The 26,473-nt window shown below is 41.3% G+C and overlaps 1 protein-coding gene and 1 pseudogene across 1 annotated transcript; both read right to left on the bottom strand.

The window, feature by feature from the left end:
* Positions 1 to 3,074: 3,074 nt before the first annotated feature.
* IFNB1 (interferon beta 1) lies at positions 3,075 to 3,635 on the bottom strand. The gene has a single exon (XM_039244416.1). It carries the CDS (start codon positions 3,633 to 3,635, stop codon positions 3,075 to 3,077), a length of 561 nt encoding a protein of 186 aa, XP_039100347.1.
* A 20,824-nt stretch (positions 3,636 to 24,459) lies between these two features.
* LOC120239884 lies at positions 24,460 to 25,018 on the bottom strand (annotated as a pseudogene).
* Positions 25,019 to 26,473: the final 1,455 nt, after the last annotated feature.

Here is a 26,473-nt window from a genome sequence, read left to right as displayed (position 1 = left end):
ATGATCTCACAGTTCGTCAGTTCAAGCCCCACAATGGGCTCTGGGCTCACAGCTCAGAGCCTGGAGCCTGCTTCGGAGTCTGTGTCTCCCTCTCTCTCTCTGCTCCTCTCCACCTTGCGCTCTGTGTCTCTCTCTCTCAAAAATAAATAAACCTTAAAAAAAAAAAACAGTTTTGAAAAAAGGAGCCAGATAAAACTGCCCACCTCCTGGGACGCCTGGATGGCTCTAGGCCATCTGACTTCTCAGTCTTTTTCCTCGCCAGGAACAGACATACAGAAACACACTATTGCCGTTGCACTACCTTTCGTGCTGCTTTTTCCACAGTCTCAAGAGGCTCATCAATATTTTTCTAAAGGAACACTCCCCTTTGGTATCCTGGTGCCAGCTAAAATAATAACTTTACTTCTTCTCTGTAGCTATCTGTTTGCCATGGGCACACACTCCACGCATGTGCTTTGGGGCCACTCTCCCCCGTTCTTATTGGAATTAATGTTATCATTCACTTATTCTCTCCTGGTGATGGACATACTTTTGGTATTTTGAATAGGCTGACACTCTCGGCCATGGCACAGGCATTTATAATTCTGCAGAAGAAGCCTAACCTTCTGGGCTCCCAGCACAAACACAGAACAGACCTTTCCGGGGCTGCCCCAGACTCGGTTTCTGGGCCAGTTTAACGGTAGGCAGAGAAGAGCCCATGACTGAGACGTCTTTGGTAAACCCAGGGCAGAGGAGACCATGGAGGTGGGGGCCCATTGCTGAGAGAGACCTTCATGAGCAGCCTTGCAGCTGTCCCAGCCACTGCGCATCAGTCTGCCTTTCTACATGCCGGTCTTGTCTTTGACTCCCTGGCAAAAGGAAGTAGGTCTGTGGAAGGCTTTTGGCAGAGGTGGGGTGTGGTGTAGCGGAGGGTAAGGAGTTTTGGGGAGAGGGAAGGTTTCTTGAGACAAAGGCAACGGATCCACAAGGGACAGATAACAGCACTTGGTTCCACAGCCGGTGTGTTACCGGCCTTGAGTCAGAAGAGGGAGCCCCAAGTTCATTGTCTGCACTGTACTGCAGTGTCTTCTCTGAAACTCTTGACAGATTTCTCCTCAAGGCTGAATCGTTTTTAAGGGAACCCAACTTCTGGGGGAAAATGCCTAGATACAAAGTCCTGTATGATTCTTCCCTTTCTACATTTTAAAACCTCCACGCATTAGCTTTGTGACCTTGGGGCACTTAACTAAACCTGAGAATTCGTGTCTGGACCTGTAAAACAGCAATAATGTATTTGTCCCCACCTAGGGATGCTTGTGAGGACTAAATCCGATTATATACATAAGGGGGTGCATCGCCTAGATGGGAGCTGCTAATGACAGGAATAGAGGAATCTAAAGTCCCCAGGGGGTTCTGCACAAAGACAGAAAGTCAGCTAATTGGCACAGGCTGGCGAGGTGCCCAAAGAGCTCCTAAGAAAATTTTATTTTCTCGGTGTAAGCCCCGAGAAAAGTTAGTGCACTCTCTGTCTCACCTGAATTTCCCTTTCCCCCATGCTTTTGGGTTTTTCACCTGAAGGAAATGACTCAACCTGCCATGCCTGACTCGGATTTGGCTTCAAGGAATGTGTGCCTTCAGAGATGGGAGCATCAGGAAAAGCAGATAAGGTAGTCCTGGAATCCTGTATGATTGGGGGGGGGGGCGGAGGAAGGGGAGGGCCAGGAGTGAACTTGCTTTTCTGACAAAATGGGGAGAAAACCTAGCCAGATAGCTGAGGTATAAAGCAGAGTTCTTTCTCCCTATGGGGTTTGAGCCCTAGAAGTAGACAGAGACCCCAGCTCCTCTAAGACATCCATACATCTTTTTTTTTTAAGTTTACTTATTTTTGAGAGACAGAGTACAAGCAGAGGAGAAGCAGAGAGAAAGGGAGACACAGAATCTGGAGTAGGATCCAGGCTCCAAGCTGTGAGCACATTGCTCGACCCGGGGCTCAAACCATGGACCGTGAGATCATAACCTGTGCCCAAGTCGGACACTCAACCGACTGAGCCACCCAGGTGCCCCTAGACACCGGTACATCTTAGCTGTCCAGGAGGAGTACAGTAAAAGTACTGCTACTTAACAGTGTCACAGAAATGGCTGCGACCTCCCATCCTTAGCTTGGGGGGGGGGGCACATAAATATTTTTAAATTCTGGGGGGGTGGGGAGGGGGACAAGCAGAGCATCCTGCAAAAGACAGAAATGAGTTTAGGGCAAACACAAGAGCTGAATGAAATATCCCTCTAGCTGCCCTGATAGCCAGTCAGATTCTAACTTCAGGGTCAGAGAGCCTGGAGGCACAGATCAGAAGTAGAGGAGAAGTAGTAGGGCCCCCGTTCTAATTTTCTTTTACATTTATTTATTATTGAGAGACAGAGCACAAGTGGGGGAGGGTCTCGCAGAGAGAGAGGGAGACAGAATCTGAAGCAGGCTCCAGGCTCTGAGCTGTCAGCACAGAGCCCGACGTGGGCCTCGAACTCAAAACTGTGGGATCGTGACTTGAGCCAAAGTCAGACATTTAACTGACTGAGCCACCCAGGCACCCCTGAGCCCTCTGTTCTAATTCCAGAGCCACTTACCTGCCTCTTCCGTTTTAATTCTGAAGAAGGTGAAACCACATTTATTCTCCTGAAAGGTCTACCCCTCCCCTCCCACTGCTACCGCATCATCTATACTCTTATATATTCCACATGGCTTCCTTGGATTTCATATTCCTCGAAGGCAGAGGCCAGAAACTATGCTGTTTTGTGGGCACATTTTGCAAAGAATCCCTAACAGGTGCTCTGTAATTTCGAATACAGCAGTAATTGAATCGAGTTAAGATGAAAACAGCTCCTTTGACTTTCGTTTCATTAAAAAATTTATTTTCCAGGGAAGAAGTTTTAAATAAATAGAAAAATAACTTAATGCATATATTAATAAAACAATTTAAAGTCTTTGTTCTTTCAGACACAGAACATTAGCTGCCAGTCACTTACAGAGTCTCTGTGGGTTGAAGAATCTCTGAAATCGTTGTCAGCATCGTCCATTCCCAGAAGCACAGGCTGGGAGAGCCTCAGTTTTGGAGATGATTGATAAGTCTATCAAGGAAGAAAAAGTTCCTGAGGATTTCTGCTTGGACTACTGTCCAGGCACAGACGCTGTACTCCTTGGCCTTCAGGTACCGCACGATCCTTAAGTAGTATTTCTTCAGGTGCAGAAGGGGCTTATTGTCCCAGGTGAAGTTTTCCTCCTCCAGGATTTCCTCCAGGATCGTTTCCAGACGTTCCTTCTGCCAGTGGAGCGCCACAAGGAGGTTCTCAACAGTGGTCTCATTCCATCCCGTGCTGGACATACTTCTACTGAAAATATCAAAGGTCTTCTGGAACATCTCATGGATGACCAATATGGCTTCCTCCTTCGGGAACTGCTGTGATTTTGTAATCTCTTCAGGGGCCTCGAAGTTCATCCTGTCCTTGAGGCAATTTTTAGAGGTTCCATTCAACTTCAGCAGGAGCCCCTGACACTCCAAACTGCTGCTTCTTAGCTGGAATCTGAGCAGCTTGTAGCTCATGGCAAGAGCTGTGGTGGAGAAACACACCAAGAGAGCGATTTGGAGGGTGCACCTGCCCGTCATGATGCAAATAAGAAGTCTTGCCTGCTACCGTCTGGGCGCTGAAGCAAAGGCTTGTAGAGTCCGCAGTGTGAATGCCCTTCTTCCATGAGTATGGCCTATTTATGCAGGATGGCCCTCTTTCTATTTCACAGGAATTTCCCACTTTCAGTTCTCCCTTTCAGTTTTCCTATGTCATTTAAGTTAGTAGTAGTCTCTAAAACTCTTTTGCTTTAAACTCCATACATTAGGACTAAGATACACAAAGTGTGAGGATTTCTAATGTTTTATATAATTTCAATGAATTCTCAATTACTAAGGGAAAAAAAGAACCCCAATCATTTAGGACTCTACCATCATGGGTGCTTTCTATTTGGCAAAGATTTTTTTAGTTTTATTAGATGGTTTTTTGGGGAGGGGGTCTTTGTGTGAAGAGTTTTCTCTTTTTCTAAGAATTAAGTTGAACTCCCAACTACACTGTCACAAAACAATAAATATATGCAGTTTATCGTTTAAAAAAAGACACCTACCTCTTTTTTTTCTCCTCTGTAAAATAGAATAGCATGAAAACTAAGTTGATCTTAGTATTTTTTGTAGGGCCTTAACCATACACAGCAAGACACCATGTAGCTTTCCTAACCTTATTTACATTTTTTAAATGTCTATTTAGTTTTGAGAGACAGAGTGTGAGTGGGGGAGGGGCAGAGAGAGAGGGAGACACAGAATCCAAAGCAGGCTCCAGGCTCTGAGTTGTCAGCACAGAGCCCGATGTGGGGCTCGATCCCACGAACTGTGAGATCATGACCTGAGCTTAAGTCAGACGCTTAACTGACTGAGCCACCCAGGCGCCCCTAACCTTATTTACTGTTTTATCTGGCAATCTTTCAACTATCCAGAATTTAACCGAAAACTAGAGATTAAACAATATCTCTAAACAGACAAAATGAATGTTATGTGAGCCATACATAAAAGTTTGTGGGCCCCCTAATAGGGTCTTTTGTGACCAATATCGAGGGCCAATGTATCCTTATTCTGTATACTCTTCTAACAAATCTAAACATCTGATTTTCCATTCTCATACAAACAACAATTTAGAAAGAGGTTTAGAAGGAAAATGGGAGGGAAAACAATCAAGCAATCAGAAGATGTTACTGTTGAAACACATGGCTCTATCTCAATATTTCTAAGGCCATTTTCTTTTTGCTAGAGTATAGTAACTGATTTTAATAAGAGAAGAACATTAAAAATTAAATTAATATTTTTATATTCTGCTAAATAAGCAGGAAGGCATATGATACATTTCTAAAGATTTTCTTTTAATGTTTTTATTTATTTCTGAGAGAGAGACACACACACAGCATGAGCAGGAGAGGGTCAGAGAGAAGAGGAGATACAGAATCTGAAGCAGGCTCCAGGCTCTTAGCTAGCTGTCAGCACAGAGCCAATGCGGGGCTCGAACCCACGACCCGTGAGATCATGACCTGAGCCGAACTCTGTCGCTTAACCGACTGAGCCACCCAGGCGCCCCACATTTCTAAAGATTTTAATACAAAAATAATTTGTAATAGTTTTTATATTTAAAATTAATAATTTTGGGGACACCTTGGTGGCTCAGTCAGTTAAGCATCGACATCGGCTCAGGTCATGATCTCGAGGTCTGTGAGTTCAAACCCCACCTCAGGCTCTGTGCTAACAGCTCAGAGCCTGGAGCCTGCTTTGGATTCTGTGTCTTCCTCTCTCTGCCCTTCCCCCATCATGCTCGCTCTCTCTCTCTCTCTCTTTCTCTCAAAAATAATAAATAAACATTTAAACATTCTTAATAAAATAAGATAAAAAATAAGAATAAAGTTAATAACTATTAAGTTTTCAGAAAACCTTGCATTATCTTTCAACCTGAACTTACCAAAATCTCACTGAGTGCAAAGAACTCATCTGAGGTGCTACAGATTATAATCTTCACTTTCATGGATTGTACAGTTAATGAGGGGAGAAGAACATTAATCAAAGAATTACACAGAAGTAAAATGCAATGGTGACGTTACAAAGGAAAGGTTCATAGTACCAGGAGTTCCTATGACATGGGGACATAGGTAGTAGGAGAGGTCAGAGAAGCCTGTGCTGCAATAGTAACTGTGGAGCTGAAATCAAAAGGAAGGCCTGGTGGAGCGGCATGTGCAAAGGCCCTGTGGTGGGAAGAACTTGACCAAAAGTTAAAGGGTAAAGAACTCGACCAAAGGCAAATGTGACCCTCAGGTCAGAGAGTGGTCAGAGAATGGCCTGAGATGAGGTCAAAGGGCAGTTGGGAATCAGATAGCACAGGGCTTGGCTAAGAAGTGTGTGTGTGTGTGTGTGTGTGTGTGAGCGCGCGCGCGCGTGAGAGAGAGAGCACAGGTTTAATTCAAAGAGCAATAGAAGCCCTGGAAAGGTTTTAGGCAAGGTGGAGTAGATTGATTAGATTTGGGGGGAAATTCTCTACAGTAAGCAATAAGTAATGTAGGGAGCATGGAATGGATACAGGCAGAACAGTTAGGAGGCTTGTGAAAATTTTAGACTGTGGAGCTAGTGGTAGAGAATGCATCCTCTCCTTTCCTGACAGCACCAGATTCAAATGTTTGAAGAAATCCGCCATCATTTTTCAGATAGTTGTATCAATTCTGTTGATGATGGTGATTTCTATATACACTTAATGTTCTGGGACATTACTCCTATTGTAACAAATTGAAGTGGAGGCTGGAAGTATCTGGGTAAATGTGGATTTATGAACCAGCAGCAATGATGAGCTCCAGGTTTCCCATCATCGTTTCCTATCTTCTGATCTTTACAATATGCTCAACATATCTCCCAAATATTCCCCAAGCCCTATTATTTCTTCTTAGCTGGCCATATGTAATCAGCTCTCCCCATGAGGGAGTATCTATTGGTGATGTCTCAGTTGTTCCAAAAAAATTTATTTGTGCTTGAACTGTGTTGGTGCAATGCCTTCTAAATGGGATGGAGAGGAAGCAATTTATCTTTCCTTTTAAGTTGGGGGAGTGGGAAAGATACCAGTGATATTCATTCAAATGAATCAGAGTATGGAGAGTTGAAAAGATGTAGCCAACAATCCAAAAATATGGGGACAAGATTCCAGGAAGATGGCCAAGGTGGCAGTATAGTTTTGAATTTCCCTTAGTCCCCCTGCAAAAAACAGGTGCCGCTACTAGATAGAAACCAAAATCCCATTTGACACAGAACTTGTTGACGTGAACCACAGAATGCAAGCCAATGAGGACAAACCATCAAATTCCTTGAAACCTGTCTGGTAGCACCGTCTGTGTGAGAGAAAGCAGGGAAAAGCAATGGACTTGAGAACCTTAAAATAGACAAGAGGTATTTACTGGAATTTTGCCCAAATCAATAGCCGGTAAGTATGAGGGGCCTCAGTAAATTCTGAAAGACATTGGAATAGACTAGGATATAAGTTGTTTTCAAACCAACCAGGCACAGCTCCCATTTGGGAAAGGATCCTACATGGAAGAGAAGCTGCTAGAAGTAGAATCAAATTTGAGCAGGAAAGAAACAACAGAGGCAAGGAAAGAGAAAACCAGACCAGTTTGGGAATGCACAACTCACAAAGCAAGCGGCCATGTTTTTGAACACTTCACAAAAGCAACAGAAGAGGGAGCTGTGTGAAGTTAGGAGAAACTACCAAACCATTCTTCTAGAAGTTTAGGAAAAGTAAGCTCCTATAAAAGGGAGTAACAGAATAGCATTAAGATTGAGACTCATACAAGATGATTATTAGAAAAAAGTGAATGAGGAGTAAATATCTTTGTAAATAATGAAAATATACGAGGAACGCATGCACGCAAAACAGATCAAAATTTTAACGTCATGTTAACAAAGGAGTTTAAAATATTAAGAAATGAGATAAAATACAGTAAATCAGAATTAGGCAAACTCAGAAATAAAATAATATATGTAGGAAAAAATAGAAATAAAAGGAAAAAGTCTCCATTTTGTTGAAAAGATAAGAGTCTCAGGAAACGAGAAGTTTGGGGGAACGCTGGCACTGGTGAAAAACTTTAATCTGGGGGGAAATGTTAGCAACAGTAGATAAAAAATAGTAGATTGGCCAAAGGGAATTATTTTCAGGAAACCAAAGATGGTATAATATGGTATAGTATATATAACATTATATGAAACTGATTAGGAGGTAAAATAACCAAAATCTAGAAAACTTGGTAATTTTTTAAAAATATTGGAGTAAGGAAGACGTTCCTCAGGATAATACATGCACATATATATGAAACTATATAGAGAGAAATTAATATGGCTAGAAACACATTATAAATTTCAAAATGACAAAAAAAAAACACTCAAAGAGGAAGACCAACATTAAAAACATTTCTCACACAATGAGAAAGGGATAATTTTTTTGACATACAAACAGCCTTTAAAATTAATAGAAAGCTATCAAATAGAAAAGTTTGTAAGTAGCCAAATCAGGAGAAGAAATTTAAAGAGCCAATAAAAGATGAAAATGTGCTCAATGTTACTAAGAAATGTAATTCAAACTAGTAACAAGGTAATCATTTTTCATCAATAAGATTTGCAAAGGGCAGGGGGAAACTAAGTTCTCTAGTGTACACTCAAAGGAAATGCAGATTTCTGCCAATATTTGGAGAGTGAGCAAGATTGTTTCTTCAAAAACAGCCAGAATAGGGGTGCCTGGGTGGCTCAGTTGGTTAAACATCCAACTTCAGCTCAGGCCATGATCTCGCCATTCCTGAAGGATTCACACCCCACTTCAGGCTCTGTGCTGACAAGTCAGAGCCTGGAGCCTGCTTTGGATTCTGTGTCTCTCCCTCTCTCTGCCCCTCCCCCGTTTATACTCTCTCTCTTTCAAAAACAAAATTTTTTTTTAAATTAAAAAAAACTGGTTTTTTTGACTTGTGTAACAAAAGGAGGATAGTTTTTCCTATTTGCTTTGTGTGGCTTTCCAGTTTTTCCCAGTGAACCTGTTCTTTCATTATAGAATAACCTACACTAAAAAAGAGCCCATAAGCGCCCGCCTTTCTGGTTGTTCTGACTTGATTTCATCCCCTCTGGCTTTGACCTTCACATGCCAGGTCTGAACAGAAGCTTAGCCATCACCTGGGTTCTTCACAGTGGATTTTAGAAAAATCAAAATAGTGTCTCAGCTATTCCACTTTCAAATGCCCAGCTGTGTTAGTCATTGAGTAGTTTTTCAGGGTTTCTTCTTTTTGAAAAGGATCTTTGGATTAGAATGGAATCATCTGTGGCTCATAACACAAAGGCCAATGCAAGGAGTCAGAGATGTCACAACTCATGCTGTCTCTTTGAAGTTAAACTTTAAACTTTAAAGTTTAGTTATTTATTTTGAGAGATAGAAAGTGTGTGTGTGTGAGCAGGAGAGGGGCACAGGAAGAGGGAGAGAGAGGATCCCAAGTTGGGGCTCCACACTACCAGCCAGAGAGCCCAGTGCAGGACTCAGACTCAGGAACCTTGAGAGGGTGACCTGAGCCAAAACCAAGAATTGGTCGCCAACCGGCTGAGCCACCCAGGTGTCCCCTCACGGTACACATTGGAGATGGGTTATCATTACTGCCCTTCTACAGAGGATGAGATTGAGGCTCAAAGAGGCTAAGTAATGACCCCAAGGTACAACAGAGGTATGAGTGGACTGCATTCAAACCTGTGCTCTTTCCATATACCACAGATAGAATATGGAGTATGCAACAGCTAGTGCCTTCAGGGTGGTATGGGGTGCCAACCAGGATGGCGGTGGTGGCTCTCAAAGGACATATGAATTACAGCTGATGGGAGGCAAATGGTGTGCCTGAAGAAGTGATGGTCGCAGTGAAGGTGGTATGGTAGAGCACATTCTAGATCAATGCTGTCCAACAGAAATACAATGGGAGCCACCTACAGCATTCAAAATTTCTAGTTAGCTACCTTAAAAGGGTAAAAAGAGGGGCACCTGGGTGGCTTAGTCGGTTAAGCGTCCGACTTTCACTTAGGTCATGATCTCACGGTTCGTGGGTTCGAGCCCCGCTTCGGGCTCTGTGCTGACTGCCAGTTCAGAGCCTGGAGCCTGTTTCAGTCTGTGACTCCCTCTCTCTCTGATCCTCCCCTGCTCACGCTGTCTCTCTCTCTCTCCTAGAAATAAATAAAACATTTAAAAAAAATAAAAGGGTAAAAAGAAACATTAAAAAAGGTAAAGTTAATTTTAGAGGTATATTTATTTAACATAAAATATCCAAATAGTATCACTTTAACATGTAATCAATATAGTTACTAATGAGATAGTTATACTCATCTTTCTCATACCATCTTCAAAATATGATGCACATTTTTGCTTTCATAGTACAGCTCCATTTGGACTAATTAAGTGCTCAGTGCACCAGCTGGGGTTAGTGGCTGCCCTAACACCCAGTACAGCTCTAGATGGAGAGGCAGCATGAACAGGGCCGGGAGATGGACAAATTTGCAAGGAGCAACTAGAAGGAGCTTCAGGTTGTGGACAGGCTACGTGTTAGGAGTCAAAGGGACTGAACATGGAAAACTGAGCTCAGGATGTATCATGAGGCTCTGGAATGCAAGACTGTAGCATTTGTACTTGCTTAATTCAAGATATCTTGGGGGCAACGGGGAGACTGGAGCTTTGCCCTGGGCAGAAGAGTAGGCAGAAATATTGGAGGTGAACTGGAGCGAGGAGAGGCAAGAAGAACCCCCATTAGGAGACTCCCGTGGCTGTGGAAGTCAGAGATGAAAGCATAGCTAGGGGATTGGAAGAAAAGGGGAGGATGCAGAATAATAAAAAGGGAATTATTTTTTTCTGGTTTCTTCCTTGTGTCCTCTTCCCATTTCTGGCTGTTGTCTTCACGAGGTGCTCCCTAGTCCACTCCTCTGGTCTCTTTCATGAAATTTCTCCTCTACCCCTTCTCCAGAGGATCTGGTGACAATCACGGCAGGAGGTTATCTATGGATGGGTTAAAGTCTCTTTCTTTGTAAGACACTGTCTTTTATTTTAGTTTCATTCCTCTAGTTTATTGGAGTCAGTAGAGAGCCTGACGCAGGGCTCAAACTCACAAAACATGAGATCATGACGTGAGCCAAAGTCTGACGCTTAGCCAGCTGAGCCACCCAGGTACCCGTCTCTTGACTTCTAAACATGAGTCTACACCTACATTTTTGATTCAAGTAGGATGGCCAAGAACCTATGAAAAGCATTACATAGTTTTTTCTCTTAAATTGAGACTAAATTTTTTCACTTGAATCACCAGTGAGGATTAAGCAACTTCTCTCATTTATTCATTTTGTAAGAGAGCAAGGGACATTTAGGCATTTGGTGAGCTGAGCAATATCATTAAGAAGGGAAATCAGCCTCTGCAGTAGGAGGCCACCAATGCCAGCCTCCACTTGAAAAACACACATTCATTTACTAAATACTTATTAATCATTTCATAAGGAAAAATGGTGAATCTCGTAATTTTATTGGGCTATTTTTAAAACGTCTTCCAATAAAATTTTACTGTTGGCTTGCTTCTATATCTCGTGTATTCTTTCCTACTTCAATGTATTTTATGCTTTATTATTGTAATTATGAACGAAATGATTTTTCATTATTTTCTAATTTTGAACAGGACTAACTCATACATTTTCATATATATATAAATAACACACACACACATATATGAAAGTTACTAATTTTGACTTTGTACCTAGACAACTTTAGAAAAATTATGTCTAAAAGTTTTTTATTGATTTTTCAGATTTTTGGATAAACAAATACGTTGGTTCTGTGTAAAATAATTAGAGGGAGGACTGGAAATATCAAGTGTGATAACAACATAAATAAAAGAGACTCTCATCTGCTATTGTTGAATGTGTAAATTTGTCCAGCTACTTCGGAAAATATGATGCCCTTATCTAGCAAAGATGAAAATATGCATGGCCTATGACTCAGTAAGTCTGCTTTCAGGAATTACCCTGGGGGGCAAAAATGGCACAGATTTGCATCAGGATATACACACAAAAAAATTCATTGCAACACTATACATAATAGTCTCAAACTAGAAACATTCCAAATACTCCATGAAAGTTGTATGAATAAATATATTGCAGTCCAGGCATGTAATAGGATCATAAATAACAACAAAAATGAAGAACCACAATCATATGTGTAAACAAGGCTGAATCTCACAAATCTCATAATGGTGAATGAAAAAAACTATACTCGAAAGAATACATATATTCCACTTATATAAGTTTAAAAACAGGCAAAACTCGGGGTACCTGGATGGCTCAGTTGGTTAAGCATCTGACTTCGGCTCAGGTCATGATCTCACGGTTTGTGGGTTCGAGCCCTGCGTCAGGCTCTGTGCTGACAACTTAGAGCCTGGAGCCTGCTTTGGATTCTGTGTGTGTGTCTCTCTCTCCCCTCCCCCACTCATGCTCTTTCTCTCTCTATCTCAATAATTAACATTTAAAAAATTTTAAAAAACAGGCCGACTTGGACTGGGTTGATTCAAGGTAACATTAGAAAGCAAGGTGAGGACATGGTTACCATAAAATTCAGGATAGCGGCTCCCTTTAATACAGAGGGTTGGAGTTCTACCCAAGAAGGGCACACTGGATGGTAATGGTGGTGCGGCTTTTGGAATGCCATGAAATTAGATTATTTTCACTGGCTGTTGGCTACGTGAGTATTTGCCTTAAATATCCATTTAACTTTTTACTCATCTTTTGTGCATTTTTGTGCATGATTGCTGTATTTCACAATGAAAGACGGTTAGTAAACAAGAATCAAAGCTGTGACTGAACACATACCCTTACCTAAACCTTTTAGCTGATAATCCTGAGCAATATCAGCCACATGAGTGTTGCGTTTTCCAATCCTGCTTGGTTTTCTAAACTATAATGAAAATAAGTAGAATTGGAAAAAAGGCAGATGAACAAACAGTAATTCAAACTCACTGAGGGCAGTAAGTATCCTTTCAACCTTCTGTGATGATGATGTATATGAGTGGTTCTCAAAGGGTAGTCTGGGTACCTCGAGGGTTCCCAGAGACTCTTTAAGCATTCTACAAGCTTCTCCATTTGCCAAGTGCATATCTGTGTGAGACTGGATTTCCTCCAAAGACTTGAAACAAACAACACATCACAGCAGATTGAATGCACAGTAGACATGGGAATGTAGTTGTCTGCTATGAAGCCAGACATTAAAGAGATGTGCAAAACTTTAAAATGTGCTTCCTTATTTCTTTTTTTGCCTTGGCAAGTGTATTTTTAATAAAAATATTTTTTACGTTAAGTTGTAATAGGTTTATTTTTTCCATTTTAAAAAGAATGAATGTTTAAAATTTTCTCCATTTTAATTTCTCACATGGTATATATCAGTAAATATCAATAAATGTAACCCACATAAATACAATCTCTCTAGAGGGTCTCAATAATTTTAACAGTTCTGGTGGGTCTGGTGACCAAAACATTGAGAAACAGCTGATGTTGATATTTACAAGAACCCATTTGGGTGGCTAACTGAAGATGAGTGTTGTGGGCTAATAATGACATTGAACTTTTTTCTTTTTTTTTATTTTTTTTAAATGTTTTATTTATTTCTGAGAGAGAGAGAGAGACGGCATGAGCAGGGGAGAGGCAGAGAGAGAGGGAGATACAGAATCTGAAACAGCCTCCAGGCTCTGAGCTAGCTATCAGCACAGAGCCTGACTCGGGGCTCGAACCCACGAACCCTGAAATCATGACCTGAGCCGAAGTCGGATGGTTAAACGACTGAGCCACCCAGGCGCCCCTGAACTTTTTTCTTTATCAGTTGTTCTGCTCACATGACACAAATGTGATTTTTCCCCCTGAACTTGGGCGACAACTGTGGTGCGAGGTTCCACTTGGAGCGAAGTCCCTTGACAAAGGAGAAGGATGGGAGGTAATGAGGACACAGGAAACAAGCAAGAACTTGGTTCAAAAAAGAATATTCTCTATAACAATAAATGAGTGGTAATCTCATCAAAAGTTTTCCTTTCACTGGAGAAAGATTTGCTCGGGGAGTGGAAGAGCTCCTGAGAAACTGGAACCACAATGCAAAAGCCTGTTTTCGGGGTGAGGGGAGAGTCTGTTACCTGCTGCCTTGTTCTCGCCCCCACTTAGCGACAGAGGCTGATTCTGCCAGCTGGGGTTGTGCCGAGGTAGTCAATCACCCTGGGGCAACTGACCTGCTGTGACCAGCAGCTAAGGTCCAAGTGCCCTGGTTTCAGGATCCCCTCTCTCCTTTTCCCTTTCCCACATCCTAGGTGTCTTGTCCCAGGCCTTGGACTAGACTCATCCCTCAGTTTCCCTCCTGGCCACCTGGGATCCAGCTGGGACAAAGCCATTTCGCTGAAGGTCCCACCTAACTCGTGCTAAGTGCAGCCCTGCTCCAACACGCACACACAGCCAGAGGGTCCTGCGCTGTGCACCCCCCGGCCACACTCGGAACGCTCCCATCAGCATGCTGGTGGCCCAGGGACACACACGGGGCTGCCCACCCAGGGTGTCCCCCGCCTGCTGCCAGGACTCCCACTGCTGCTAACGACTGCAGACTGTCGGAGAAACAGACGCCAGTCTGCAATGAGCCTGCATTTACGTTTCCCTTCGGAAGTCAGGCAACGCTCTGAGCCGGATTTTTTTTCTCACAACCGCTCTTAGGGGTGGACAGAGCCAGGTCTAGCTGGGCTTTCGAAGAGAATTAAACGGGCTACAGTTTTACAATAGCAGCTGAGTCGGCATCAGCTCCTTTCCCACCACTCACAGTGGGAGTGTCTTCTCTCTGCTCCGTGGACGGTTCCGGTCGTTGCAGCAGTTTATGGGGCTTCTTTAAAGCGAAACAGCCCAAAGCGAAACCTTCTACATAGTTAAAACTTAACAGCTAAATTTAGTTTTATGTCATCATTAGCCATTGCGTAGTGAACCGGGGGAATGCAAAAAATAACAATAAGTCTGATGCAACAAACGAAAAGGAAACTAAAATGCAAACGGTCAAATCGAATTTGAAAAAGGAGGCTGGGATTTCCGTCTGGCCCCGAGGCTTGGCTACGTTCATGCATGGAATCTTCACAGAGCACGGGATTCTACTGATGGAAACTTTGAGATCCTGAATACAAGGGAAGCAGAGCCACCGGCGGGGAAAGCAGCTGGGAAAGATGTCTGGCCGAGATCCACTTGGCCGGGTCATGCCCCTGAATGGCTATTTCTGCTACCCCCTGTGCAGGGGTCCAGCTGACATTACACATTCCCCCCCGGGTAGCTCTCTTGGAACTGGCTCTTCTTCCAGCCCACAAACCTGGAACATCGGGGAATAATCTTCTAACCAGCTTCATATAGCTGGCATGTAAGGAGCACTTCCTAAGTGCCAAGTGCCATTCATTAGAAAAATTTTTTTTAACATGTATTCATTTTTGAGGACAGAGAGAGACAGTACAAGCAGGGGAGAGGCAGAGAGAGAGGGAGACACAGAATCCAAAGCAGGCTCCAGGCTCTGAGCTGTCAGCACAGAGCCGGACGCAGGGCTCCAAGTCACCATCCATGAGATCATGACCTGAGTTGATGTCAGATGCTTAACCGACTGAGCCTCCCAAGTGCCCCTGCCAAATGTCATTCTGACTGTGTTATATAAATTAAAGCAATTAATCCTTACCCCAGTTTTAGGAGGTGGTACAATGATTACCTTAATTTTATAGATAAGGAAACTGGGCACAGGGGTCCTCTTTTCCTGGTCTGTGTTAAGAAATTTAATAATAACATCCTGGTCTCAGAGTTTTAGCAGGGACATTCAAGGTCTAGTGTAACTTTCCCATCCTCATTTCTAGACCCCTTGTAGGGAGGAAAACTTGATTTTGTCCCTAGTTTTTATTTCTCACTTTTATAAAATGTCCCGTTTTGCCAACTCTTTGACTAGCTCTTGCTTCCACATCCCTGCACATGTCTGGCCCTTGTCTCAATTTCCAATTCTTTAAATGTCTCTTCATACCCATCTATCAGTCTTAAAGTACCAATTATTTGATTTTCTCTCTCCATTTTACAGACCTATTCCCCACCCCCCGATGCTTATGGCTCTTTGCAAATATAGCACTTCCCGGTGAACATTATCATTGTGTTCTGTAACTGATGGTTTATGTTTCTTCTGTCTCTTCCAGACAATTAGACTTTTTAAGTCTGAGCCTTGTATGCCCAGTCATTAGCACAGTTTCCAACCCATGGTAGGGACTTAAATATTGTTTATTAAATAAATACCATGCTTGGAATATGTGCTTTGATGAGCTTCAGGCTGTCAAGCTCCAAGAGGCTATCTCAATGCTATTTGCTGAGAGTTCATGTAATAAGTTGTCTTGATAAGAATTCAAGCCCTTGTTATATGCATCAGTGCATTGCTAGGCAAGGTGAACAAAGGAAGAAAAATACAATTCAAAATACAATACAATGCCTTTTGATAAAACTTAAATACTATTTTAGAAAAGTTTAGCCCTACCGTGTGAGGATTTTCTTGTCACTTCTCAGACACTCTCAGCATGGTATTGCATCCAAAAGAAGTAGAAATCTATCATCGAAAGTCTTTAGAAAACATACAGGTCTTCAGCAAAGTGTCTTGAAGAAATAGCAAAGTGGGAAACTATATCATGAAACTATTCAGTAAATCATATTTAGTTCCTTTTGTAAGCAGGTATGGGAAAAAATGGAAAGCTAATCAACTCATTTTATAAGGCTCTTTTAACCTAGATAAGAAAACCAGAAGAAAAAATATAATAAGAAATTCTTACTTATAAACATAAAGATAAAAATACCACATTAATGAGAGACTCTTGAATACTGAGAACAAACTGAGGGCTGATGGGGGTGGGGGAGAGAGGGTAAGGAGGGTGATGGGCATGGAGGAGGGTACTTGTTGGGATGAACACTGGGTATTACATGGAAACCAACTTGACAATAAACTATGAAGGAAAAATATACCTCATTAAATATTAGGAAATCAGGCCAAAAGCTTTATAAACAACTGGAATTTATCCAGGACATTAATGATAGTTCAAAAAAAATCTGCTCATGTAATTTACTACGTTAATAGGCAACAGGAAGAAAAACCCAACACTAATTTTAATAGGTGTCTCAGAACCTCTGCATGAATTAAAAAGCTATACCTGGGTGGCTCAATCAGTTGAGCAGTTCGTGGGTTCGAGCACAGGGTCGGGCCCTGTGCTGACAGTTCAGAGCCTGGAGGCTGCTTCAGATTCTGTATCTCCCTCTCTCTCTGACCCTCCCCTGTTCACTCTCTCTCAGAAATAAATAAATAAAAAACATTAAAAAACCTATACCTTAGCCTACTGAGGCTTGAAGAAAGAGCTTAAATCTGATCAATACTATTGTATCTGTTAGGAATTCTTTTTGTTGTAAGTTGCCAGATAACTCAGTTATTAGAGGCTAACATAATGAAGGTGGGTGCTTATCTTACGTCAGGTTAAAGCTTACAGGGTGATGGCCGCGGGGTTAGATCAGCAGCTCAAACTCTGAGTTGTGCTGGACTGTCATCTCAGTCCCTCTCTTGGTCTCTAGGACAAGTACACCAGCTCCAAGCATCAAAGACTGACCAGAGCATCACTAGCAGAAAGAGAGGAATAAGAGCTGAAATTATTTCTAGAATTGTCCAGCAGACTTCCCCCAAATCTCATGTTTAGAATTATGTCACATGGCTATATCTAGCTTCATTTTTGTGATTTGTGTCTCCCTCCCCACTTTTGATTATGTATTTAGGCTTAAAGCAACAATGAGAACTGAAAGAATTTGATAGAGAGATTATGCTATTTTTATTTTTTTTTAAATATATTTATTTATTTATTTCTAGGAGAGAGGGAGAGACAGCGTGAGCAGGGGAGGGTCAGAGAGAGAGGGAGTCACAGACTCCGAAATAGGCTCCAGGCTCTGAGCTGGCAGTCAGCACAGAGCCCGACGCGGGGCTCGAACCCACGAACCGCGAGATCATGACCTAAGCGAAAGTCGGACGTTTAACCGACTAAGCCACCCAGGCGCCCCTATGCTATTTTTAAATGGCTTAGCTAACACCCACTGGCTTGAAATGCCACATTTATTATGTGCAAAGTTCCACTAAATTCAATTGTCTTATCCTCAATTGTTATTCTGTTTTATTCCTTTTTAAAAATTTATTTGCTTATTTTGAGAGAGAGAGCATGGGCGGGATAGGGACAGAGAGAGTAGTAGGTTTTGAAAATAAAATATTCACTAACAGTACAAGGTAACCCCTGATAAGTGTTAATATGAAAGAAGCTACAGTAAGTTAGAGCAAGGAGGGAGGAGGGGAGAGCACATCAACTGACACATTTCCATGAGACACTTGGTTAGATGTTTTTCCCGTATTCATCCATGATGAAATAACTTTCTTAATACTGCTTTCATTTTTCTCACTACTGAATAGGGCTCAGTCTACTACTAACTTATTACTGACATTACCCTTCCTGATCACCAGAGACCTGACTGAAAAATTCAATAGACTTTTCTTGGTTTTAACAACAACAATAATAACCATCCATTTCGGGGGCCAAGTATTGTTCTGTACCGTATACACTATCTCACTTATTCAATTCAGCGATTCCGCAAGGAAGGTATTATTATTCCCATCTTGTAGAGGAGAAAACTGAGGCTGCTCAAAAAGGTTAAGTATATTTCTCAAGGTCATAGAGTGAATCACTGGGAAGCCAGAATTTAAACACTTGTTTAGACTCTGAAAAAATCCCATGCCTTTATCCACACTGATAGGACTTTTGGGTGTCTATGCAAGACTTAAAATTTTTTCTTTTATTTTTTTTTTAAATGTTTTATTTATTTCTAGGAGAGAGAGAGAGACAGCGTGAGCAGGGGAGGGTCAGAGAGAGAGGGAGCCACAGACTGAAACAGGCTCCAGGCTCTGAGCTGGCAGTCAGCACAGAGCCCAACGCGGGGCTCGAACCCATGAGCCGCGAGATCATGACCTAAGCGAAAGTCAGGGGCTTAACCGACTAAGCCACCCAGGCGCCCCAAAATTTTTTCTTTTAATTTTAATTGTGGTAAAATGCAAAGGCATAAAGTTGACCATCTTAGCCATTTTTAAGCTTATAGTTCAGTGGCATTACTTATACTCACATTGTTGTACAACCAACCTCCTGAACTCTTTCATCTTACAAAACTGAAACTCCATACTCATTAAAAAACAACCTCCCATTCTCCCCTCAGCTAGCCCCCTGGCGACCACCATTCCACTTTCTGTATCTAGGAATGTGACTACTCTAGGTGCTACAAATAATTGAAATCATACAGTATTTGTCTTTTCTGTGACTGGCTTATTTAATTTAGTATAATGAGTCTGACTTCAGCTCAGGTCATGATGTCACAATTCGTGAGTTTGAGCCCCTATTGGGCTCTGGGCTGTCAGCACAGCTCAGGTATAATGTATAGTATACTATATATATACACATGTGTAAATATATAGTATACTATAATATATAATAGATAGTATATATAATTATATGTGTACATGTGTGTATGCATATATATAGAGAGAGTAAACTATAATATATAATATATAGTACATATAATGTATAGTATAATGTCCTCAAGGTTCATCCATCTTGAGCATGTGTCAGATTTCTTTCCTTTTTAAAGCTGAATAATATTCCACTGTCTGGGTAGACCACATCTTATTTATCCATTTACCTGCTAGTAGATGCTTGGGTTGCTTCTATCTTTTGGCTATTGTGAATAGTGCTGCTATGAACGTGAGTGTGCAAATATCTCTCTGAGAATCTGCATTTCACTTCTTTCAAGTGTATACCCATGTCGGAGGCCAGCTCCGGCAGGTCCAGGGGTCCCTGAAGGATGGACGATGTCGGCGAGAGAGAGAGAGAGAGAGAGAGAGAGAGAGAGAGAGAGAGCGCCCCGAGATTCTTTCTGATCACCAGGCAGGCATCTCCGCTCTGACTGGGGCTCAACTTTATTTTATCATTAAGTGTTTTGGGGATGGCACAGAAGTGGCATTAGCCTTAGATAATGATTTCTGATAACAAACTTCTTTGATATGTAAGAATTTCCCAGAACATAGATTTGTAGAAGACTCATGCATAACGTTTACAATAGTGACTGAGGTAGGGGATTTAGATGCTTATCCTATGGGGAAAGAAGGCGTCTTTAGCATACCAGACAAAGTTTTTAGCATAAAAAGGGTGAAGTTACTTCTTTGTGGGCAGAGGTCAATAGCTGTGGTTAAGGTGGAAGTATCAAGAAAAGCAGGTCTTTCAGGGAACACCTTTGCTCTCATAATCACAAAAGAAGAAGTTCCTCAATAGGTTCCTTCACAGGGAGCAATCAACACATACAAGGCCAGAAAATGCTCCAAGCAGAAACAAATGGGTGGGGGTAGATATTTGCCCTTAACTCTAAGTATTTTTTTTAACGTTTTACTTATTTCTGAGAGAGAGAGAGAGAGAGACAGCATGAGCAGGGGAGGGTCAGAGAGAGAGGGAGACACAGAATCCGAAACAGGTTCCAGGCTCCAAGCTCCAAGCTAGCTGTCAGCACAGAGCCCAATGCGGGGCTCGAACCCACGAATCGTGAGATCATGACCTGAGCTGGAGTCGGACGCCCAACCGACTGAGCCACCCAGGCATCCCAATTGCCCTTAACTCTAAATTAGGCTCTTCGTCTCAGGGCCAGACTCAAGCCCCTTTTATTATGTAAGTCTTGGATCTGCAAGGCCCTCAGGGAGAGCCTTTTAACAATCATCCACAATGTTTTCATCTGAAATCTCTTTGGAAAAGGCAGGGATATGCTTTTCCTTATGACCAATCTGTGTGGGGAATATCGGTCTGATCTGGAATATTGTGAGGCCTGGTCAATACCAGCAGCCTCATTTCCAACATGAGCCAGTAGTAGCAGAAGGAGATACCAGTTTTCATTTCTCATGGCAGGAGCTGTGCAAACGCTACCATGTCCTTGCTGTGACTGTCATCCAGCGAGGCCAGTGCGGCTCCCAGCATACCCAGAAATGGAATTGTTGGATTTGCTAGACCACATGGCAATTCTATTTTTAATTTTTTAGGGAACCATCATACTTTTTTCCTAGCGACTGCACCATTTTACATTCTCACCCGCAGTGTATAAGGGTTCCAATTTCTCTATACCCTTGTCAACACTTCTTTTTTGTAGTAACCATTGTAATAAGTGAGAAGTAGCATCTATCTCATTATGGTTTTGATTTGCATTTTCCTAATGATTAGTGGTGTTGAGCATAGTTTCATATCCTTATTGGCCATTTGTATATCTTCTTTGGAGAAATGTCTGTTCAAATCCTTTGCCTATTTTTAAATTAGGTTTGGTTTTGTTGCTATAGTTATAGGTGAGAGACTTTTAACATCCTTTTATCCCCCGAAATTTTGTCCTTTGCTTTTTGAGGTAAGTTCCTTGGCAGCTTCTCTGTGTTTTTGACCAATTCTTTCTCCCCAGCTCCTGAAATGTAGAGAGATTAACCAAAAATCAAGAGGCATCTGAATTTCTTGTTTTTTAATGTTTATTTATTTTTGAGAGAGAGACAGAGAAACAGAGCATGAACAGGGGAGAGGCAGAGAGAAAGAATCTGAAGCAGGCTCCAGGCTCTGAGCCGTCAGCACAGACTCGAACCCGTGAACCATGAGAGCATGACCTGAACCAAAGTGGGATGCTTCAATGACTAAGCCGCTCAGGTGCCCCTGAATTTCTTTAATTACTACAAAAAACTTAGAGATAAATAATTATCTACTGAGTAACTACAGTGTGCACACTAGTAAAAACGGTAGTAACAGTGGCACCTGAGTGGCTCAAATACCCAACTCTTGGTTTCGGCTCAGGTCATGATCTCATGGGTTCATGAGCTCAAGCTTTGCATCAGGTTCTGTGCTGATAGTGCGGAGCCTGCTTGGGATTCTGTGTCTCCCTCTGTCTCTGCCCCTCCCTCACTTGTGCTCTCTCTCTTTCTCTCTCAAAATAAATAAGCATTTTTTTTTAATGATAGTAACAAATATCTCACTTTTAAGTGATTCCTATGTGTCACGCATTTTGCGTCCACTACCCATTTAATCTCATAAGTCTCTGTGGTAGGTATTATTATGATTCCCATCATATGACTGTGGAAATTAAGCCACAGAAGGTTTAGGCTACTTCCCTAAGACCTGCAATAAGCCATGGGAGATGTTAAGAAAGGTTCCTCTTTGCAAGAAACCTAAAAGAGAAGACAAGACTAGCGCACTAGAGAAAATTTGAAATAATGAAGCATTCATAAAAACTCTAATTACTATGTCATCACAACTACTGTATATATGGGTTTAATTTTTTACTCTTATTAACCATCTTTAGGATCTCCCTGCACTGCTGTCCAAACGGGATGAGACACTATGAAAAGGAAAGTCTTAATTGCTCCTCTAAAGGACCAATTATTCAGCAGTCATGTAAATGTTCCTCTGTGCAAAGTTCTGAACAAGCTGACTTGAGTGAAAGGATCTAATATTTCCTTGTCCTTCCAGAACTCACAGCCTTTGGGGAAGACATGAACATGAGAAATGGTCAGAGGAAGAAAAGATCATCTAGATGATCTAACCATTTTAAAGCATACAATTCAGTGGTATTTAGTACCTTCATCATGTTGTGCAATCCATTTCCAGAACTTTTTCATCTCCCCGGATGGAAACTTCATACACGTTAAGCAATTGTCATTCCTCACACCCTCTTCCTTTGCAGCCCCTGAAAACCACAGTCTGCTTTCTGTCTCTGTGGATTTACCTATTCCAGATATTGCATATAAATGGAATCATAGAATTAGTGATCTTCTGTGTCTGGCCTCTATCACTTTGCATAACATTTTCAAGGTTCGTTCCCATTGCCACATGTATTAGTACTTCATTCCATTTTATGGCCGAACAGAATTCCATGGCATGAATATACAACAGTTTATCCATTCATCCACCAAAGGGTTGTTAATACTTTTTGCTATCGTGAATAATACTGTTGAGAACATATGTATGCAAACATTTGTTTGAATATCCATTTTCAATTATTTTGTGATATATACCTAGAAGTGAAATTACTGGACCATCTGGTAACTTTATGTTTAACTTTTTGAAGAACCACTAAACTGTTTTCCACAGAACCTGAAATATTTTACATTCCCACCGAACAATGTATAAGGGTTCTGAGGTCTCCAAATTCACCAACACTTGTTATTTCCATTTTTTAAATTATAACCATCTTAGTGAGTATGAAGTGGTATCTTATTGTGGTTCTGATTTGTATTTCCCTAATGACTAATGATACTGAACATCTATTTATATTATTGTTGACCCTTTTTTGTATCTTCTTTGAAAAGAATTTCTATTCGAGTCTTTGTCCATTTTTTATTAAGGGTTTTTGCCTTTTTATTATTCAGTTGTAAGAGTTCTTTATATATTCTGCACACTAGACTCTTATTAGATATATGATTTGCAAATATTTCCTTCTATTCTAAAGAATGCCTTTTCACTTTCTTTTTTTTTTTTAAATGTTTTATTTATTTCTAGGAGAGAGAGAGAGAGAGACAGCATGAGCAGGGGAGGGTCAGAGAGAAAGGGAGTCACAGACTGAAACAGGCTCCAGGCTCTGAGCTGGCAGTCAGCACAGAGCCCGACGCGGGGCTCGAACCCACGAACCGCGAGATCATGACCTAAGCGAAAGTCGGACGCTCAACCGACTAAGCCACCCAGGCGCCCCGCCTTTTCACTTTCTTGATAGTGTCCGTTGATGCACAAAAGTGTTAATGTGATGAAGTTCAATTTATGTATGTTTTTCTTTCATTACTTATGTTTTTAGTGTCTTATCTAAGAAATCATGGGCAAATTTACTGTCATTCAAGATTTGTTTTTCTCTAAGAGTTCATAGGTTTAGCTTTTATACTTAGACCTTTGATTCATTTTGTTTTGTTTTCTGTGTGGTGTGAGATTGGGATCCAAATTCCTTCTTCTGCAGTGTGACTGTCCAGTTTTACCAGCACTATTTTGTTGAAGATATTATTCTTTCCTCATTAAGTGGTCTTAATACCCTTGTCAAAGATCAAGTGACCATAGATAGATGTATAGGTTTATTTCTGGATTCTCAATTCTACTCTCTTGATCTATAGGTCTACCTTTACATCAATAACACATTGCTTTGAGAACGGGAATATTTTATAGTATGTTTATAGTATGTTTTGAAATTGGAAATGGAAGCCTTCCAAGTTTGCTTTTCTTTTTCAAGATTTTTTTGGCAATTGGAAGTCACTTGCAATTCCATATGAATGTTAGCATTGGCTTTTCCACTAGCCATGTTGGGCTACACCCATTCCCTTTTCATTCAGGAATCTTCTGTAGGTTTACCTTGAGAGATCAGGCTTTGGTTTAGGTTTTTCTTTAAAGAAGGTGTGCAAGCAAAATCGATTTTTAAAAATTGATTTTATTTCCCATGACTTAAAAATGAATAATAGTCTAACACAAAACATAATACTAAACAAGTGGTCTGTGAACAATAAATATTTGAATAGTATGAGTAGCACAAATATTTCAAATAATTTAAATAAATAATGCAAAAGATTTTAAGCTATAGCAGAGGAATTGTGCATTTCTCTGTTCTAAACAACTTACTGCAACTTACAACATTTAATATAATTTTATTCATTTTTCATATGGCCTAAAATTAGAGATGAAGATTGCACTCTGAGTCCTAGGAAATAGCCTCTTAGTTGACCTGATGAATTGTTTCCAGACGACCATCCTTTTTATCTCCTGAATCTTCCTGTGAGCTTCTTCATGAAGAGCAAACACCTTCTGATTTCTACCCTGACAACCTCCCAGGAACAGTAGCTGTATTCTTTCTTCTTAAGATAGAGACTGATTCTTTGGAAGTATCTCTTCACAGCCAGTCTGGAGTTCTTATTTCCCAGGGGTAACTGTTCCATGTTCTTTTTCTCCCTCAAACATGTCTCCAGGCCATCCAGCTGCTGGTAAAGTCCAACAAGGAATTCATCCAGAAGGGTCTAATTCCAAGCCACAAAGGAGTCATTTTTGCTGAAGAGATTGAAGGTCTGTTGGAGCACCTCATGCACGACAGCTATGACTTGTGTCTTCTCAGGCTGGTCCCCATCCACAAGTATCTGAGGAATCCTGAAGTCGGTCCTGTCCTTCAGACAGGACAGAATGCATTTGACTCTGCATTTGACTCAAAAATGTGAAGGTTTCTGGACTGCCATGGCTCAGACTCAGGCCACAGTCCAGAGAGCATGCAGGGCTGGAGTACAGCATCACCAGAGCCAGCAGCACAGAGAGTGAGAGAGCCATTAGGCAGCTGGGAGAGGGAGTTCTGCAGGGCTTCCTGAAGAGGGAGTCTCAGCAAGTTCTGAGAACTTTGGGTGATGAGTGCCTTTTAAATCGTGAATATAGAAACTTTAATTTTTTGGATTTTTCCACATTTGCCCGGTCCTTTCCTTTTCTACTTCTTTGTTTCTTTTTTACAAAATCAATAAAAAATGTACATTTATTGACATGAGCGCAGATGAGGGATTCCAACCACGTGTGCCTATGTAGTATCTACACAGCATTAGAACTTTTTTTTTTTCATATTTTTCGTACCTCCCAGATTGTCCTTGGGGAGAAAGGCCTAGACAAAGTCAGAAAATGGAGAAATATTTATGGAAAGAAATGATGGTCTTTCCAAGTCAACAGGAAATATAAAAAAGGTAATAAAACAGGAGATTTAAATTTTTTGTACATTTTTCCTTATTTACACTTTTCTACCTCCTTTAAAACTTTTAAGTTGTACATGTACCTCAAAGATATCACTTGTGTTCATCTGAAAACTCACAGGAGATACTGTTTGGGGAACAATATTGCAGATAATCATTTGTCAAAACAGTCTGCCAAGCACTTTGCTAGGTGCTGGTTTCCCTAAAAGATTCAAGTTTGCATGTGTGTGAGTCTAGTGGTCCCCTACCAAGTACAACCTTCCATAGTAAAAGCTCAGCCTTAGTCATTGTGTGGTAATTCAGATAGCGTCATATGCTTAGATATTCCCTGGACAAGTGATATCTAAACTATCTATCACAAACTCAGGGTTAATGGGGCTCAAATGGTGTTCACAGCTTATCATGTAGGGCACCTGGCTAGCTCAGTCAGTAGAGTGTGTGACTCTTGACCTCAGGGATGTAAGTTGGTGCCCCGCGTTGGGTGTAGACATTACTTAAAAACAAAATCTAGGAGAACCTGGATGGCCTAGTCATTTGAGCATCTGACTTCAGTTCAGGTCATGATCTCATGGTTCCTGAGTTCAGTTCCAGCCCTGCACCTGGCTCCCTGCTATTCCCACAGAGTCTGCTTGGATCCTCTATCCTTCTAGCTCTCTGCCCTCCCCCACTTGGGTGTACTCTCTCCCTCTCTCTCTCTCTCAAAAATAAAAAAACACTAAAAAATAAACTCTAAAAGAAACCTAACAAAGCGTATCATGATATGTGTTCATTGAATCTGTAATATACAGATTTTTTTAATAATATTAATGGCAGTAGTATTAATTCAAATGATATGTAGGGTCTCAGCAAAGTGTTTTACAAATATTGTTTTATTTGATCTTCACAACTTTCCCAGGATGGAATTACTATAATTAGTTACATTTTGCAAATAAGGAAACCAAAAACTCAAAGAGGTTACTTAACTTGCCAAAAGCCACAATTTCCTACATGAGTGGTACTTCACTGCTACCCAGTTCTGCCTCCATATTGCTCATTCTTAACCTTAAGCATT

The sequence above is a fragment of the Hyaena hyaena genome, unplaced genomic scaffold (genome assembly GCF_003009895.1).
Source record: "Hyaena hyaena isolate Hyena2069 unplaced genomic scaffold, ASM300989v1 scaffold_240, whole genome shotgun sequence".
NCBI classification, from domain to species: domain Eukaryota; kingdom Metazoa; phylum Chordata; class Mammalia; order Carnivora; family Hyaenidae; genus Hyaena; species Hyaena hyaena.
Note: the sequence above shows the minus strand (reverse complement) of the source record. Positions and strands in the feature narration are given on the sequence as shown.

Excerpts from the sequence above, each read along its gene's own strand:
- IFNB1 (XM_039244416.1), bottom strand. The coding sequence starts at position 3,635 with ATGACGGGCAGGTGCACCCTCCAAATCGCTCTCTTGGTGTGTTTCTCC.